This window comes from Heteronotia binoei, chromosome 1 (genome assembly GCF_032191835.1).
Source record: "Heteronotia binoei isolate CCM8104 ecotype False Entrance Well chromosome 1, APGP_CSIRO_Hbin_v1, whole genome shotgun sequence".
Classification (NCBI taxonomy): Eukaryota; Metazoa; Chordata; class Lepidosauria; order Squamata; family Gekkonidae; genus Heteronotia; species Heteronotia binoei.
In genome coordinates, this window is record NC_083223.1 from 267255130 (window position 1) to 267273602 (window position 18473).

The window sequence follows — 18473 nt, forward strand, 5'->3', positions numbered from 1 at the left end:
TGTCTGGGGCAGTGATGGTCTAGTGCTTGGGGGTGGTAACAGTGCGAGGGCTTGTGGCCCTGCTGGTGGACCTCCTGATGGCACCTGGGTTTTGGCCACTGTGTGACCCAGAACGTTGACCTGGATGGGGCACTGGCCTGATCCAGCATGGCTTCTCTTGTGGTTAATGTCTGGGACAGTGATGCTCTGGATTCTTGGTGCTTGGGGGGCAAGAGTGGAAGGGCTTCTGGAGTTCTGGCCCCGATAGTGGACCTCCTGATGGCCCCTGTGTTTTGGCCACTGTGTGACACAGAGTGTTGGCCTGGATGGGCCATTGACCTGATCCAATATGGCTTCTTTTATGGTCTTATGTTCTCGATGGGCCAAGGAGCTGACTGAGAAGAAGGCAGCTTCATGTGTTCTGGATGCTTCATGCTTTAGGGCAGCCTTCAAAAACCCTGTCAGATGTTTCAGGGGGTGGTGGGAAGGGCTCATGGGTGAGTTTTTCTGCCAGCTGGCACTGGAGTTCCATGGCCATGCTGTACTTGTTAAAGTCCTGGCCCTCATTGAAGGAAACCATTCAACTATTCAAGAGGAAGGATGAATTCCAAACCTGAGGGTGGAGATAATAGAGGATGGCCTATTGACCCCAGCACTCTGAAAGCCGACTGTGGTTTTTTTGCCCCCTTTCCAGGTTAAGGAGCGTGAAGATGGAGCAGAGGAAGCTGAGCGATCAAGCCAACACCCTGGTTGATCTTTCCAAGGTAATCATTTCCCCCCCATGTCTGTGTAAAAAAGCAGTGGTAGAGTCCCGATGTGGTAGAACAGAGTGTACCACTTTCCACTGTAGGGCGGGAGGATAACCAGGGGGGGTTTTAGTAGCAGGAACTCCTTTGCCTATTAGGCTACACCCCCCCGATATAGCCAATCCTCCGAGAGCTTACAGGGCCTACTTAGTACAGGGCCTACTGTACGCTCTCGGGGGACTGGCTACATCAGGGGTGTGTGGCCTAAAGGAGTTCCCGGTACAAAAAAAAACCCCCTGGGGATAGCATTGGTGAATGATTCTCCCCTGTAATTTAAAAAAGCACCTTAGTAAAAGAAAACTAGCCCTTCAGGAAGCAACATTCTCTGCACAGCCTCTTGCCTGCAGTGTTAGCTTTCTGCTTGCGGAGGAACTAGCTGTTAGTCTTTCAGCGTAACTGACAGCAACTGGAAAGGTTTTCCCCGCCCCGTAACTGACAGCATCTGGAAAGGTTTTCCCCGCCCCCCCCCCCCCCGCAGCCGTCTGTTCTTCCCTTCTCTCCGCAACCTACAAATCTGGGATTATTCTACGGCGATCTCTGCAAGCTTTTCCTCATCTCTCCACTGCCGCCTAATCTCCCCCACCCCAGCTCGCCCCCGGTCCGTCCTTATAAAAATCCATCGCGAGGAGGAGGGAACGAAGTCCCGGCACTCATATTGTAAAGTCAAAAAAGGCACAACGGGACAGTTTGTGGCTCTCCGCCACTCCTCCTCCTCCCCCTCCTTGCCCATTAAAAGATTTTGGCCTCTCCGTTCCTCCAAACTCAGATCATCAGAGCGGCTTCCAAATAAGCTCTCCCCGTCGAAAACAACAGAAAGGACAACGTAATTGCAGGGAACAGAAGCAGTGACAGCGGGAAATCCTATTAAGGAGGCTGGAATCAATTAACAGTCCGACCAGTTTTTTTTTAAAAAAACAAAAATGATTAAATCTACAAGAGCAGTTTTATTAATTTCCCCCAGCATCCTTTCCTCTCCCCCCCCTTTCTCCTTTCTGCATCCTGTTCTGATTCCTCTCTCCCTCTCCGTCTCTTCCCCTGCCCTTGACGTAGGGTCGCTCAGGTTATAGTCCTAAACAGGGGTGGAATTCTAGCAAGGAGCTCCTTTGCATATTAGGCCACACACCCCTGTTGTAGCCAGTCCTCCAAGAGCATGCAAGGCTCTTTTTTTGTAAGCTCTGGAGGATTGGCTACATCAGCGGGGTGTGGCCTAATATGCAAAGGAGCTCCTGCTAGAATTCCACCCCTGGTCCTAAAGGGAAATGGGTACAGAGTCTTTAAAATGGTGGACGGATTTAAACAAAGCCCTTCGCCTGCCTTCGGTATCCTCACGCTTAGTTTCGCTGTGCCCGTGTGGATTCTTCCATCTTTAGCCACGCCCACTTTCTTGACTCTGCTCAGATTTTGTGTTTGTTCATTGGAAAGGTATCGATCTTGCACCCTAGTACAGCAAGAGACCCGTGGCGCAGAGTGTTAAAGCTGCAGTGCTGCAGTCCCAAGCTCTGCTCATGGCCTGAGTTTGATCCAGGTTGACTCAGCCTTCCATCCTTCCGAGGTCGGTAAAAGGAGTACTCAGCTTGCTGGGGGGGAAACATAGATGACTGGGGAAGGCAATAGCAAACCACCCCATAAAACGTGTCTGCCATGAAAACGTTGAAAGCAGCGTCACCCCAGAGTTGGAAATGACTGATGCTTGTACAGGGGACTACCTTTATTAAGAAAGAAAGAGCACAATACAATTTAGAGGTTCCGGAGTGCCACTCCTATGAGCTCCTGCCCAAAATGAGGCCTACTTGTATGCTAATCTGCTGTTCTGTCTCTGCCAGTTTGGTGTAGTGGTTAAGTGTGCGGACTCTTATCTGGGAGAACCGGGTTTGATTCCCCACTCCTCCACTTGCAGCTGCTGGAATGGCCTTGGGTCAGCCATAGCTCTGGCAGAGGTTGTCCTTGAAAGGGCAGCTGCTGGGAGAGCCAGTTTGGTGTAGTGGTTAAGTGTGCGGACTCTTATCTGGGAGAACCAGGTTTGATTCCCCACTCTTCCACTTGCACCTGCTGGAATGGCCTTGGGTCAGCCAAGTCACTCCAGCAGGCCTCGTTGGGAGGGGAATCCAACCCACTCACCAGATTAGAGCCTGAGCTTTCCCTAGCACAGGGTTGGCCAAACTTTGCTTAACGTAAGAGCCACATAGAATAAACATCAGGGAGCCAGCTTGGTGTGGCGGTTAAGTGTGTGGACTCTTATCTGGGAGAACCGGGTTTGATTCCCCACTCCTCCACTTGCACCTGTTGTCCTAGTACAAAGGCTCTCAGGTCAAATGGATCAGATACAGGAATACTCGCCAATCTGGACCACTTACGGCTGCTTTTTCTTCCCATGTGAGCTTTGCACTGAGGCAAGGGGCTCTTGCAGTGGAGGAAGGTACAACTGTTAGCAGAACAGGTCTAGGGGAGCCACCGCAGGTATTTGTGCAAGGGTTTTGGGCACCCAAGGTGCAGAGTGTTAAAGTTCGATCCCCAGCGGAAGCTGGATTATCAGGTAGCCAGCTCGAGGTTGACTCAGCCTTCCATCCTTCCGAGGTGGGTAAAATGAGTACCCAGCTTGCTGGGGGGAAGCGTAGATGACTGGGGAAGGCAATGGCAAGCCACCCCGTAAAAAGTCTGCCGTGAAAACGTTGTGAAAGCAACGTCACTCCAGAGTCGGAAATGACTGGTGCTTGCACAGGGGACCTTTCCTTTTCCTTCGGGCATCCAGCCACAGCAGCTTTGCCCTGAACTGAAGAAGACATTGGATTGATATTCCGCCCTCCGCTCAAAGTCTCAGAGCGGCTCACAATCTCCTTTCCCTTCCTCCCCCACAACAGACACCCTGTGAGGTGGGTGGGGCTGAGAGAGCTCTCCCAGAAGCTGCCCTTTCAGGACAGAGTGTCAGAGCGGCCTACAATCTCCTATATCTTCTTCCCCCACAACAGACACCCTGTGAGGAGGGTAGAGCTGAGAGGGCTCTCACAGCAGCTGCCCTTTCAAGAAGAGGGTAGAGCTGAGAGCGGCTCACAATCTCCTTTCCCTTCCTCCCCCACAACAGACACCCTGTGAGGTGGGTGGGGCTGGAGAGGGCTCTCACAGCAGCTGCCCTTTCAAGGACAGCCTCTGCCAGAGCTCTGGCTGACCCAAGGCCATTCCAGCAGCTGCAACTGGAGGAGTGGGGGAATCAAACCCGGTTCTCCCAGATAAGAGCCTGGGCCGTGGTGCGGTACCAGCCCGTGGCCTGCTAGCAACCAGGCTGCAGAGCAAGGCAGAGGTACCGCACCTCCCCTTTCGCCTGACAAGGGGAGGCAGCCTCGTAGCTGAGCAGAGGAGCCCTGCCTCCCCTTCTGCCCATTTCACCGCTACAGTCCTAAAGAGGGGTGGAATTCTAGCAGGAGCTCCTTTGCATATTAGGCCACACACCCCTGAACTGGTTCAGAGGTGGTTCGCCGACACCTGCCTCTGCATGGCAACCCTGGACTTCCTTGGTGGTCTCCCATCCCAAGTGCCGACCTGAACCGACCCTGCTTCGCTTCCAAAATCTGATGAGATCCGGCTCCCCTGGACCCTCCTGGTCAGGGCACAACCCCTCCCCCCCCCGGCCCCTGTGCCACTAGAAACAAACGACTGCGAGTGTCCCCGACAGCAGCATTTAAAGATGTTTCCAGAGGAGGCAGCTGACAAGCGACCAGGAGACCCAGCGTCGAAAACCGATCTGGAAGACAGCTGGGCCGTAACAGCGAAAGCAAACAGAGCAGAGCCGTAATAATTAAAAACCCAGGCATCGGTTAAATAACCGATCGACTCGCTTACAGCAAACGCAGCAGGCTCGTAACCATGAAACGACCGCCCCGCCCGCCGGACAAAATCCACCGGGAGGAACGTTTTGCAGACAGCCGGAAGGGAGAAATGCGTCTTCGTCTGGTGCCGAAACCCCACCCGGCACATCTCGGTGCTGGAAGAACCGTTTCCGAGCAGAGCGGTTCGGCTGCTAGGTTTCCACAGCTGCAAAGCCCCTGTGTTGTAACGCCCCTGTGTGAATCAGTGGTGCAGCCTCGTTTGGAATACTGGGTACCGTTCTGGCCACCGCCTCTCAAAAAAAAGATATTATGGCATTGGAAAAAGTGCAGAAAAGGGCGACTAGAATGGTTAAGAACATAAGAGAAGCCATGTTGGATCAGGCCAATGGCCCATCTAGTCCAACACTCTGTGTCACACAGTGGCAAAAAATTTTATATATACACACACACTGTGGCTAATAGCCACTGATGGCCCTCTGCTCCATATTTTTATCTAAACCCCTCTTGAAGGTGGCTATGCTTGTGGCCGCCACCACCTCCTGCGGCAGTGAATTCCACATGTTAATCACCCTTTGGGTGAAGAAGTACTTCCTTCTATCCGTTTTAACTTGTCTGCTCAGCAATTTCATCGAATGCCCACGAGTTCTTGTATTGTGAGAAAGGGAGAAAAGTACTTCTTTCTCTACTTTCTCCATCCCATGCATTATCTTGTAAACCTCTATCATGTCACCCCGGTTAAAGGTTTGGAACACTTTCCCTATGAAGGAAGGTTAAAGCGCTTGGGGCTCTTTAGCTTGGAGAAACGTCGACGGAAGGGTGACTGTGATAGAGGTTTGCAAGATTATGCATGGGATGGAGAAGGCAGAGAAAGAAGGGCTTTTCTCCCTTTCTCACAATACAAGAACTCGTGGGCATTCGATGAAATTGCTGAGCAGTCGGGTTAGAACGGATAAAAGGAGGTCCTTCTTCACCCAAAGGGTGATTAACGTGGACTTCACTGCCACAGGAGGTGGGGGCAGCTGCAGGCATAGCCATCTTCAAGAAGGGATTGGATCAACATCTGGAGCAGAGGTCCATCAGTGGCTATTGGCCACAGCCTTTATTGGAACTCTCTGTCTGGGGCAGATCCTGGTCTCCTCCTGGTCCTTTTTGGCGTGACCCTGAGTTTTGGACTGGGTGGGCCGCTGGCCTGATCCAACGTGGCTTCACTTATGTTCTTTTGTCTGGAGCTTTTCTCTTCCCTTCCTCTCCCCACAACAGGCGCCTTGGGAGGTGGGTGGGGCTGATTGAGTTCTGAGAGAACTGGGACTGGCCCAAGGTCACCCGGCTGGCTGCATGCGGAGGAGGAGTGGGGAATCGAACCCCGTTCTCCAGATGAGAATCCTCTGCCTTTAACCACTACACCACACTGGCTCTAACCAGCTGGCCCTGCTTAGTTCTCAGGATTCGACAAGACCTGGGCCAGGGCGTGTTTTATAGCAGGAACTCCTTTGCATCTTAGGCCGCACACCCCTGGTGTAGCCAATCCTCCAAGAGCTTGCAGGGCTCTTCATACAGGGCCTACTGGAAGCTCCAGGAGGATTGGCTGCATCAGGAGGGTGTGGCTTAATATGCAAAGGAGCTCCTCCTAGAATTCCATCCCTGGGCCGCACACCCCTGACGTAGCCAATCCTTCAAGAGCTTGCAGGGCTCTTCATACAGGGCCTCCTCTAAACTCCAGGAGGATTGGCTGCATCAGGAGGGTGTGGCTTAATATGCAAAGGAGCTCCTGCTAGAATTCCATCCCTGGGCCACACAGCCCTGATGTAGCCAATCCTCCACGAGCTTTCAGGGCTCTTCGTACAGGGCCTACTGGAAGCTCCACCCTAAGATTTCACATGGAAAAACAGCCGCTGCCTAGGATCTGAAGGAGTGAGGGGGCACAGTCTAGGACCGAATGTCTAAGAACATAAGAACATAAGAGAAGCCATGTTGGATCAGGCCAACGGCCCATCAAGTCCAACCCTCTGTGTCACACAGTGGCAAAAAATGTTATATACACACATACACTGTGGCTAATAGCCACTGATGGACCTCTGTTGTGTCTTATGGGGAAAATCAGGCCTTTTTTTGTAGCAGGAACTGCTTTGCATATTAGGCCACAGCCCCTGATGTAGCCAATCCGTCGAGAGCTTACAATAGGCCCTGTACAAAGAGTCCCGTAAGCCCGCGTAGGATTGGCTCCATCGGGGAGGTGTGGCCTAATATGCAAATCAGTTCCTGCTACAAAAAAGCCCTCTTAGACCACACACACCCCGATGTAGCCAATCCTCCTGGAGCTTACAGTAGGCCCTGTACTATGAGCCCTGTAAACTCTTGGAGGATTGGCTACATGAGAGGGGTGTTGCCTAATATGCAAAGGAGTTCCTGCTACAAAAAAAGCCCTGGCTTGTGCCAACCTGGCCCAGGGCATAATAGAGGAATCCCCCTTATAATGACAAATGGATCCCAAAGATTCCTACATTAATGGCGGCACTTCACCTGATCCAGGAAGCTCACTCCAGCTTGACTGTGCTCTCCAGAAAATAAAAGGTTTCAGACCGAGGCCTTTTCATCTCCTGTCTCTTTCGGGAGAGACGGGGGCGCACGACACAGAACAAGCACCGTCTGGCCGGGCAACACACAATTCATTTGAGCTTTTCTCAAGCGTTCATTTTCTATCGTGCCTTTGATTTGTGTCCAGAGGAACGGCCCGTACAAATAAAAATCTGTAAAAGAAGAAATAAATCGAAACGAAGCAAAGAGATCTGACAACTGAACCGAATTGGACAGGGCTCATGCATATTACACGAGAAACGACAAAAAAAAAAATGTTTTCCGTGTTGGGGTTGCCGTATTTCAAAAAGCAAAACAGAGGACATATTTCCCAACTGACTTCTTCAAATAACTGATCACTGTGACAAACCTCGTTTTAAATGTCCCTCCTCTTTTAGCTAAAGGTTGTCTCCGCTGGAGGTCCATAAAGCAAAACAGGCTGCAGCCACCCAAACCACTTACAGTTAAGGAGCAGGGCTACCTTTCAGGGCAACCCTGAGCCAGTTTGGTGTAGTGGTTAAGTGTGCGGACTCTTATCTGGGAGAACCGGGTTTGATTCCCCACTCCTCCACTTGCACCTGCTCGCATGGCCTTGGGTCAGCCATAGTTCTGGCAGAGGTTGTCCTTGAAAGGGCAGCTGCTGGGAGAGCCAGTTTGGTGTAGTGGTTAAGTGTGCGGACTCTTATCTGGGAGAACCAGGTTTGATTCCCCACTCTTCCACTTGCACCTGCTGGAATGGCCTTGGGTCAGCCTAGTCACTCCAGCAGGCCTCGTTGGGAGGGGAATCCAACCCACTCACCAGATTAGAGCCTGAGCTTTCCCTAGCACAGGGTTGGCCAAACTTTGCTTAATGTAAGAGCCACATAGAATAAACATCAGGGACCCAGCTTGGTGTGGTGGTTAAGTGTGTGGACTCTTATCTGGGAGAACCGGGTTTGATTCCCCACTCCTCCACTTGCACCTACTGGAATGGCCTTGGGTCATCCATAGCTCTCTCAGGAGTTGTCCTTGAAAGGGCAGCTTCTGTCTGAGCTCTCTCAGCCCCACCCACCTCACAGGGTATCTGCTATGGGGGGAGAAGATATAGGAGATTGTAAGCCGCTCTGAGACTCTGATTCAGAGAGAAGGGCAGGGTATAAATCTGCAGTTGTCGTCATCAGAAGACAGGAACATCAGATGTTTGAGAGAAGGGAGGGTGGGAGGGAAGGAAGGAAGGAAGGCAAATAGATGGGGGAGGGAGAGGAAGAATGAAAACAATTTTAACTTTGAATGCATTCTCCAAGCTGCTGGCTGGATTGGCTTGGAGAAGTGATTTAAAGAGACAAATGCCTTCTCCAAGCCAGCCGATGAGGTGGTCGGGGCTTCGAGAGCCACACAATATGTGTGAAAGAGTCACACGTGACTCCTGAGCCGGCCCTAGAAGCTAAAAGGACTAACCTGGGGCTATCATACTTTGGTGACATTAAAAAGGTAAAGGCAGTCCCCTGTGCGAGCACCGAGTCATTACTGACCCATGGGGGTGACGTCACATCATGACGTTTTCACAGCAGACTTTTTACGGGGTGGTTTGCCATGGCCTTCCCCAGTCATCTACACTTTCCCCCCAGCAAGCCGGTTACTCCTTTTACCAACCTTGGAAGGATAGAAGGCTGAGTCAACCTCGAGCCAGCTTCCTGAACCAAGCTTCCGCCGAGATTGAACTCTGGTCGTGAGCAGAGCTTGGGCTGCAGGACTGCGGCTTTACCACTCTGCGCCACGGGGCTCTCGCTGTACTAGGGTACAAGATCGATATCTTTCCAATGAACGAACATGAAATCCGAGCAGAGTAAAGAAAGTGGGTGCAGAAGAAGCCACACAGCTAGTGTGCTGGGTTGGTTGGGGCAAATAATTCGGAAAGTTCCCCTCCCCAAACCTCCAGGGTTCTGTGAGCTTCCAAGGATTGGAGCCAGCAAATTTCCCGTCGCCTTCTGTCCCCCTCCCCGCAACCGACCCCCTTTCAATGCTTCTCATCCGTCCTCGCGACTTGGAGCATGCTCAATCATACGGCTTTATTTGTGTGCGTTGGCAGGGTCGTTTTTCCTTCTGTACGATTTCCAGCGTGCCATTTTCCTGCTTCGCCAGGGTGTCTCCCGCAACCCCATAGAAACCCTGCCGCTCATCTATGGGTGGCCCTCTGGTGTGGCTTTTGTGATCTGCGCAAGCCCGCCCACTTTTCCCCAACCATAAACGCTAACATCTCTGTGCATTATCCCGCTGAAATTGGTGGTGGGGGTTTTTCTTTGCTAGGGTGGGGGATTGCGTGATCCAGCGCTCTCCGATAGGGCTTCCCTCAGCGTTTGGTTGCCAGGCAACCCTGTGGATCTAAGCAATCATGTTCTCTTTCTCGCTCAAACCAGCCTGCAGAGAAAGGGGGGCACTGGGGTGGAGGGGCGAGCTACATTCACAATAGGTGACTGTTTCTTTGGGGCCCGTTTTCGCATCGCAGGGCCTGTCTTTTCCTTGTCTGGGCGCAGTGGGGTGGAAAAAATCTGGAGCATCCACAAATGGGAGTGTTGGGGTGAAACTTTTCAGACCCCCCCCCCCCCCAACTCCAAAGCTCTTTCTGTCTGCTGGATCCCTTCCACCTCTTTCCCAGCATCCACAGCCTTGGCTCGCTGCTCTGTTCTCGGGAAGAGGGGGAGAGCTGTCCTGGGTTTTTTTTTGCCTGGCGCAAAACCCTGTTACTCACCGTGCCTGTTAAGCAGCTGGCTTCTTTATTCAGGCTCTCAGTGGCTTCCTTCTTTGCTGACCATTCTCTCCTCCCTCTCCCTACTGGCACACAAACAAGTTTTAACAAAATATGCCCCCCGTTCCTCCTCTGTTGCCAGTCTCCATGGGGTTTTATGGAGGGCCCGCCACCCGCCTCACCATGGTGGTTCATTCAGGTGCGGGAGAGGCTGTTCCGCAAAGTAATCAGGGCTTGCCGTGTCCAGGGAAATCATGTGGAGAAAACAACAGAAAGGATGTTGGATGCATCTGCTCCGGCCTGAACGTAGGCGAGGGACAGTGGCTCAGCGGCAGAGCAGCTGCTTGGGAAGCAGAAGCTCCCAGGTTCAATCCCTGGCATCTCCACTAAAAAAAGGGTCCAGGGAAATAGGCGTGGAAAACCACAGCTTGAGACCCTGGAGAGCCGCTGCCAGTCTGAGTAGACGATACTGACTTCGATGGACCCAGGGTCTGATTCAGTAGAAGGCAGCTTCATATGTTCGTTCCCTGCCCCCCACCTGTTGGGTTGGAATGTTCGGTTAAGCTGAGCTGCCTTGCAGAAAAGCACGTTCCCAAGCAAGTTTCTAGTCCTCAGGACAGGGGTGTCAAACATGCAGCCCTGGGGTCAAATCAGGCCCTTGGAGGGCTCCTATTAGGCCCCTGAGCAACTGGCTGTCATCTTCCTTCTTCCCCTTTCTTGCTTCCTTCTGCGTCACGACTTGCTTTGATGGCACCAGCCCTTGACTAACATATAGTTGTTTAGAGACTTGGTGGAAAAAGAAACAGATTTGGGGTAAGGGTGAAAATATGGGCTGGAGTGTTCTAAAATATAGCAAACCAATCCTTAAATCAATGCTTTAAGCAGCTGCTGGACAAACACGTCAGGGATGATGGAGGCTGAACCTGCATTGAACAGGGGGTTGGATCTGTATGGCCCTTCCAACTCTATGATTCTAATCCACAGGAAAACAGACCAGTTTTCAGGCTCAGCAATCAGAGTTATCTAAGAGAGCCAATTTGGTGTAGTGGTTAAGTGTGCGGACTCTTATCTGGGAGAACCGGGTTTGATTCCCCACTCCTCCACTTGCACCTGCTGGAATGGCCTTGGGTCAGCCATAGCTCTTGCAGGAGTTGTCCTTTAAAGGGCAGCTGCTGGGAGAGCCCTCTCAGCCCCACCCACCTCACAGGTTGTCTCTCTTGGGGGAGGAAGGTAAAGGAGATTGTGAGCCACTCTTTGAGATTCAGAGTGAAGGGTGGGATATAAATCCAATACCATCTTCTTCTAATAGAGACCCCTGAGCCTGGCTATTGGAACCAGCAATGCATGTCAGGTTTTTCTTTTTCTCTTGAAACATAAAACTTTTTTTTTTTAATTTTCCAACAATTTTTATTGATATAGTCATATAGTTACAGAAGTATTCAAAGTTGCCGTATATTACATGGTACATAATTTTAAATTAAAACAGTTCAAAAATAGATTAAGTCTTTATATAGAGAGTTGTGCGGTATGACATTATGTTCTATTAAATACGCTATTACAGGGTATCATAGCTCGGTCACTTTTTTTCATATACAATGGGCGAAACATAATGAGTTGAATAAGCCAGTTTACATAATATAAAATAATTTATTTATTTATTTGGGATTTATATCCCGCCCTTCCCACGAATGGCTCAGGGCGGCTGATCTTCTTTCTCCGTCACTTTAGGGATGGGTGTGGTAGCTGATTTCCAATTAAATGCTAAAAGTGTTTTTGCAGTAGGTAAAGGAATTGTAACAATTCCCCTTTTTTTCTGAGTTCTATACCAGATTGTGTCCAGTTTTCTAGCAAAATAATTTCTGGGTCTAAAGATAAATTTATATTCAAAATTTGATTTATCTGATGTATAATAATAAGTTTCCAGTAAATTTGAATATGAGGGCATGACCACTACGAATGGATGTAAGAAGCAAGTTGCCCAAATTGTTTCGTACAATTTGGTGATTATGGAGCTTTGACTCTGTATAGAATCGAAGGAGGTAAATACCATTGAGAAATTAACTTAAAAGATTGAAATTTGACGGCAAAAATATTGGAATTTATACTTGAGGTGGACCAGATTTCTGACCATTCATCTTTTATTAGTTTTCCTGTCAATAGACCAGAAACAAATAAAACTTCATTGAAACAAATAGTTGTTACAACAAAGGAAATAACACAATAGAGAAATCATATCAATGAAATCAGTGTATAACAGATGTCATTATTCTGGTGATATACAAAATATACTGATACTTAAAAATCAGTTTTCAAAAGAAATAGAGGTATATGTCAAAATATCAAAAATAAAGCAAATCTTGAAAAAATTGATTTCTTGGAATGTACAAAAAAATGGATTTTTGGTGCACCAAATAATCCACCACAGGGTATCAGAGAGCTTGAAATTTTTGCTGATATTTTGCTACATCTGGTATTAAGAAGTTGTGTGAGATCTTGCCACGCGCAAAAGATTCCTAGAATTTGTTTTGCCATTGTTGAATTGTTGGAGGCTCTTTGTTCTGCCATTTTTTTTTCACACGTGCCCTTTGGTGTAGTGGATAAGTGCACGGACTCTTATTTGAGAGAACCGGGTTTGATTCCCCACTCCCCCACTTGCACCTGCTGGAATGGCCTTGGATCAGCCATAGTTCTCACAGGAGTTGTCCTTGAAAGGGCAGCTTCTGGGAGAGCTCTCTCAGACCCACCCACCTCACAGGGTGTTTGTTGTGGGGGGAAGATAAAGGAGATTGTGAGCCGCTCTGAGATTCAGAGTATAGGGTGAGCTATAAATCCAATATCATCTTCTTCTTCTCCCCAGATGCAGAACGTCATGTACGACCTCATCACGGAACTGAACGACCGGAGTGAAGACCTGGAGAAACAAATCGGGGGCCTGGAAACCAAACTGGAACAGCTGGCCACCAGCTTCAACTCCCTGCCCTTGCTCATCACGGACGCTCTGCGCCAGCAGCAGCAACAGCTCCTGGCCGCCGTCATGGAGGCCCGGGGGGTGAGCATGGGGGTGGGTGCCCCTCAGACTCCTCTCTCTGACAGCCCCCTCGGAGTCAGCTCCACCTCTTTCCCTACCCCTTACACCAGCTCCAGTAGTTGTTGAATTGCAGCAGAAGAACACCAGGACAACCGCCAGGGGACAGACGGGGTGTATGTGTGTGTGTGTGGGGGGGTCTTCTTCGTGCGAGGGCGACTCGGTCCTCGCCTGGAGGGAGCTCGGCGTACAGATGCGTGGGACCACCCAGGAAGCAGAACGCCGTGGTCTCAGCTTCAGTGCCTCGGTGGTCAGGGGGACGGGGGAGTGGGGGGCGAGCATTCCCGGCAAAGCCCCTCGCCACGTGCGGCGTTCGCTGGACGAGAGGGATCCACGTTCAATCTCAGGTCTTCAAATCGAAAACAAGCCAACCCGAGGTCGGAAGCAGGGATGTGACGGAGCCAGGGGGAGCATACCACTGTGTGGACCCCGTGCTACAGACGACGGGGTTATTCATCTTCTTTCTATTCCTCCTCCCCCTGTTCTGTTCCATTCCCCCCCCCACTTGTCCCCGTTCATTAAGTGTCTTGCTAAGAAAGCTCGCAGAAGAAAGGTTAGCCAAGGTGCGACTGCCCCCTTCCTTCCCCGCCCACCCGCCTTCTGTGCCGTCACTGCAAGGAACCAAGATGTCGCCTGGAAAACTTCCCAGCCATCTTCTTGCAGCTCTCCTCGGTCCCTTTGCCGCAGCGAGTGACTGAGAAGATCTCCGCGGGGCTCTGTTCGGGTAACCTTTTGCCAAAGGCCAAGTGCAACACTCACTTCGGGAGGCAGCAGGCTGTACAGAGGAGCTGCTCCCTCCTGTCTTAGAAGCAGATTTTCTTTGAAGATGTCATGGGGTGCAGGGATGAAGCAATGCCCCACAGCTTAAACGCAGTCACAAGAATTTGTACCGGTTCCCCCCCACCCTCCAGCAGAAAGGCCACATGGGCCGGTCAAGGAGACACACTTGGAACCAGGGTGCTATGAGAATGCTTGGTTGTTTGGGCAAGATCTTCAGAGGTTCTTCAGCCTCCTAAGAGCCTTTTTTTTGGCAATGTGTTGGTGCTTTGAAATATCTTCCTCAAGGCTTTTCTTGTAGCAGGAACTCCAGTTTGGTATAGTGGTTAAGTGCGTGGACTCTTATCTGGGAGAACCGAGTTTGATTCCCCACTCCTCCGCTTGCACCTGCTGGAATGGCCTTGGGTCAGCCATAGCTCTCGCAGGAGTTGTCCTTGAAAGGGCAGCTTCTGGGAGAGCTCTCTCAGCCCCACCCACCTCGCTGGGTGTCTGTAGTGGGGGAAGAAGATAACGGAGATTGTAAGCCACTCTGAGTTTCGGAGTATATGGTGGGGTATAAATCCAATATCTTCTTCGCATATTAGGCCACACACCTCCAAAAGCTTACTGGACTTTTAGACTTTTAGCCTGTTGTAAGCCCTGTTTGGTGTAGTACCAGTATGGTGTAGTGGTTGTTGTGGGGGTGAAAGATATAGGAGATTGTAAGCCGCTCTGAGTCTCTGATTCAGAGAGAAGGTCGGGGTATAAATCTGCAATTCTTTTTCTAAGCTCCAGGAAGATTGGCTACATCAGGGAGTGTGGCCTAATATGCAAAGAAGGTCACAAAAAAAGCTCTGAATTTCCCCATAAGGTTATGACACAACAGATATTCGGTTCTAGACTGTGCCCCCTCGCTCCTTCAGATCTCTGGCAGCGGCTGTTTTTCCAAGGGAGCTCTTAGAGCAGAGCCCACTCTAATTTGGCCGCCCAAGGGTTTTTCCCCCCACTTCACCCAAATTTGGTTGTCGTTCCAACTATTCCAGCTTTTTCCAAGGATTCGTGCACATTAACCACATTTCCCAAAAGGGGCTTTGGAGGAGAGCCGTGCGAATGGGAACCAGTTTGGAACCGTTCAGAATCGGCCATGTAGATGGGCCGCTAAGACTCCTTGGAATAGACACGAGGTTGAGGAGGCAGAGTACCATGCAACTAAAAGGTGCAGGGGTTTTTTTGAGCCAGATTCTGTTACAAACCTCCCTTAGCTTTAAGCCCACTAAATTATCATGGCTCCTTCCCCTCCCAAAGAATCATGGGAATTGTAGTTTGGTGGAAGTGCTAAGAATTCTGTTAGACCCCACCCCCTCTTAGAAATGCGTTTCCCAGGATTTCCTAGCATCATAAAATTTCTTACATTTCACCAGATTTGGCCTCCCGCGCTTTCCAGCCTCCTCTTTCAGCCTTAAGGACTAGCAGCTTGCTCGCTGTTTTTAAAAAGCTCGGATCCTCCTGAAGATCGGGCACCCCTTGAGAAAATGGAGACAGGTTCTCCCAGCTGTAACGTGGTGTGGAATTCTATTAATTCCGGAGCCTTCCGTTATTGTAATACCGTTTGTCAAACGCAGGGGATCAAATTGCGAAACCGCAATTAGGATTAGAACACAGAACCAACAGCGGGGGGGGGGGGAATCTCTTGGAGCCTTTGTGTTTTTCCACATCATTCTGTTTCCGGCCTTGTGATTTTGGGAAAGATCCAGACACATCACCTGCACACTAGGCCTCCAGTTATGCTAGAACCCCAATCTGCAGCATACTTGGGCTCCACATTGAATGCAGCCTTTCTTTGGTTCACATCAGAGTTCTTCCTTTCTTCCAAATCAATTCTCTAGGCCTTTCCCCCTCACCTCACAAAGTCATGAGGCCAAAGCTCCTTCAAACCTCTTAGACCAGGGGTGTCAAACTCATTTGTTACGAGGGATGGAACTGACATAAATGAGACCTTGTTGGACCAGGCCAAGTTGGATTGGGCCGAGGCATGTCGGGCCTGGCCATGCGTGTACCTATTTAAGATGAGTTAGCAGAGATACAAATTTTATAAAGAAAAACAAACACAAATACATTTTTTTAAAAACTTAAAACCTGCTTAAAACGTTAGCGCTCATTGGTCTTAAAGATGCTTTCTTTGCATTTCTCCCATGGGATCCTGGGAACTGGGCGAAGGAAGCTCTGGCTCTTTCCTTCCTTCCCCAGGGGACTGGAGGGGAGCCTCAGCCAATAGAAGGAAGTGGCTGAGTGGCTCCACTGTGCAATTGAGGGAGCCTGGCAAAGCAAGCTATTCCTCCCCCCTTCCTCCTCAAGGGAGGAGCCTCAGCCAATGGAGGAAATCGAGGCTTTGCTCTGTAGCTCCTGTGCGATTGAGCAAGCCTGGCAAAGCAAGCTGTGATGCAGAAGGAAGCAAGCAAAAGGGAGAAGGAAGCAGATGACAGCCAGTTGCTCGGGGACCTGATAGGAGCCCTCCAGGGGCCTGATTTGGCCCCCAAACTGTGTTTGACACCCCTCTCTTAGACCCCTTCCTCAATACCTGGGGGAGGACTAAAAAAAGCCTCTTCCTTTTTAATGTCTCGCCCCACCTTCTCTGTTTTTGTAGGCCAACAGGCTGGCGTTTAGCCAGTGGTTTTTGTACCTGGCCGTGGCCGCTGGCTCCTCTCAATGAAAGCCGAGCAGGTGACATTTTCTGTCTCTTTGAACAGGCAAAGCCGCTGGGTAATTGCCTGGCGATATTAATGACGCTCCGCCCTGCGGTGGCAGTTAATTGCCGACAAACGCCAGCGAGTCGCTCCAGGTACTTGGAAAAGCCTGTAAGGGGGGGGAGGGGGTGTTTTTCCTCCTCCCTGCCTTCTTTTTGGTCAAATTTGCCTTGGCATCTACAGCTTTTCATATATTACAAAGGCAGGAAGGATTAAACAGCAGGGGGAAGGGGAATGGAAGAGAATGACTGCTTATTGTCGGTAGTAGGTGGTAAGTTCCCTGCGTTTGAAGTTGCTTAGGAAACCAACCGAGTTGGGAGGGCGGGGGCACGAAGGAGAGCACAATAACACCCACTGTTTCGCACGCTTTGCCGGCAATAGGATGCAGTTGGCGGCTTCTAAGCGACCTCCTTGGGGGGGGGGGGTTCTTTTTTTAAAAAACCCTGGCATTTCTTGAGGGTGTAAACCTCCCCGCACACTCTCTTTGATACAGGGCTCATCCCGACACACTGGTTTGGATGCTCTGCTCATGGAGATCTTGTGAGGGCCCCCCCCCCAGTCGTCCTGAATCTGAGCCAAAAAAGTGAGAAAGACAGGAAGAAGATATTGGATTTATATCCCGCCCTCCACTCCGAATCTCAGAGTCGCAAAACAGTTTACAATCTCCTTTACCTTCCTCCCCCACAACAGATCTCCCGTGAGGTGGGTGGGGCTGAGAGGACTCTCACAGCAGCTGCCCTTTCAAGGACAACCTCTGCCTGAGCTATGGCTGACCCAAGGCCATTCCAGCAGCTGCAAGTGGAGGAGTGGGGAATCAAACCAGGTTCTCCCAGATAAGAGTCTGCGCACTTAACCACTGCACCAACCTGGCTCTACACCATGACACCAAACACAGTTTAGGGGCCAAACTGGAAACCCAACCAGGCACAAGCCTCCGTGTACGCAAGGCCTCGACAACAATAAAGGATTCAGACCGAACTATTGTAATAAAGTCTTCAAATATCACGCAGTAATTCGCAATCCGAATTCTTTTCTACGGTACATGCGGAACAAATCCCGCTCGGAGCAGGTAATCCAAACGTGCAAATCCAACAGGTAAGCCTTTCAAAATGTGAAGCAATCGCTTAGGTGTGAAGGATACCTTCAGGTCCGACGGTGTAATGACACCAACTGTTTCAAATCCATCTTGATTCCAAATAGCAGCTAATGAGCAATCATGGAATCCCGTGGTCTCGTTTCACTGCATGCTTTATCTAAGCCTTGCACTCCAAATTTGGGGGGGGGGGGGGATCTCACCACAACTCTCTGAGATGAGAACAAAGACCCTTGTTGAGATCTTGTTTACCCTGAGGCTTGAACCTGGTTGGTTTCCCCTCCCAGATTTGCCAGATTTCGTATTCAAAGCGGGGATGTTCCTTTTGCCTTTCTCCTTGTGGGAGGAGGAAGAGGCAGGTGAGAAGTTGGGATGTTTTGAACCCGGAAGTTGCAAATTGGATCTTTTGGATGAGGTTTGGAAGTGGCCCTGCTGACAGTAAGTTGGCCTGCTATCCCAGAATTCCCCGAGAGAGAGAGGGAATAATCTGAACCATCAGGTTGGTACCCGCTGGATATTTGTTTGAGGTACTAGCTGAGGCCCTGTGAATTTATGGGGAGGCATTTGTGAGTTTCCTGCATTGTGCAGTTGGACTAGATGACCCTGGAGATCCCTTCCAACTCTATGATTCTAAGAGCCTTGTAAGCTCTTGGAGGATTGGCTACATCAGGGGGTGTGACCTAATATGCAAAGGAGTTCCGGCTACAAAAAAAGCCCTGGTGATAACTATGTAAGCGGTGAACGCATCCACTGCCCTCCCCCTCCACTCACCTAGGTAGCTTTTCAACCAGCAGTTCATTAAAGTTGAAGTCTTCACTCAGTCTTATTTGTCCATATTGGAACATGTGTTTTTTTCCTAAATGGGAGAGAATAGATGCTTGGCTGTGTGG

At 50.3% G+C, this 18473-nt stretch overlaps 1 protein-coding gene across 1 annotated transcript in view; it reads left to right on the plus strand.

Moving 5' to 3' along the window:
- Window positions 1–13099, plus strand: part of KCNN3 (potassium calcium-activated channel subfamily N member 3) — a 220184-nt gene extending 207085 nt beyond the window's left edge. Inside the window, exons 7-8 of the mRNA XM_060255425.1 lie at window positions 674–743; window positions 12763–13099. Coding sequence (XP_060111408.1) covers window positions 674–743; window positions 12763–13059 — 367 coding nt within the window. The 3' untranslated portion in view covers window positions 13060–13099. The remainder of the gene's footprint in view (window positions 1–673; window positions 744–12762) is intronic.
- The last annotated feature ends 5374 nt before the right edge of the window (window positions 13100–18473 follow it).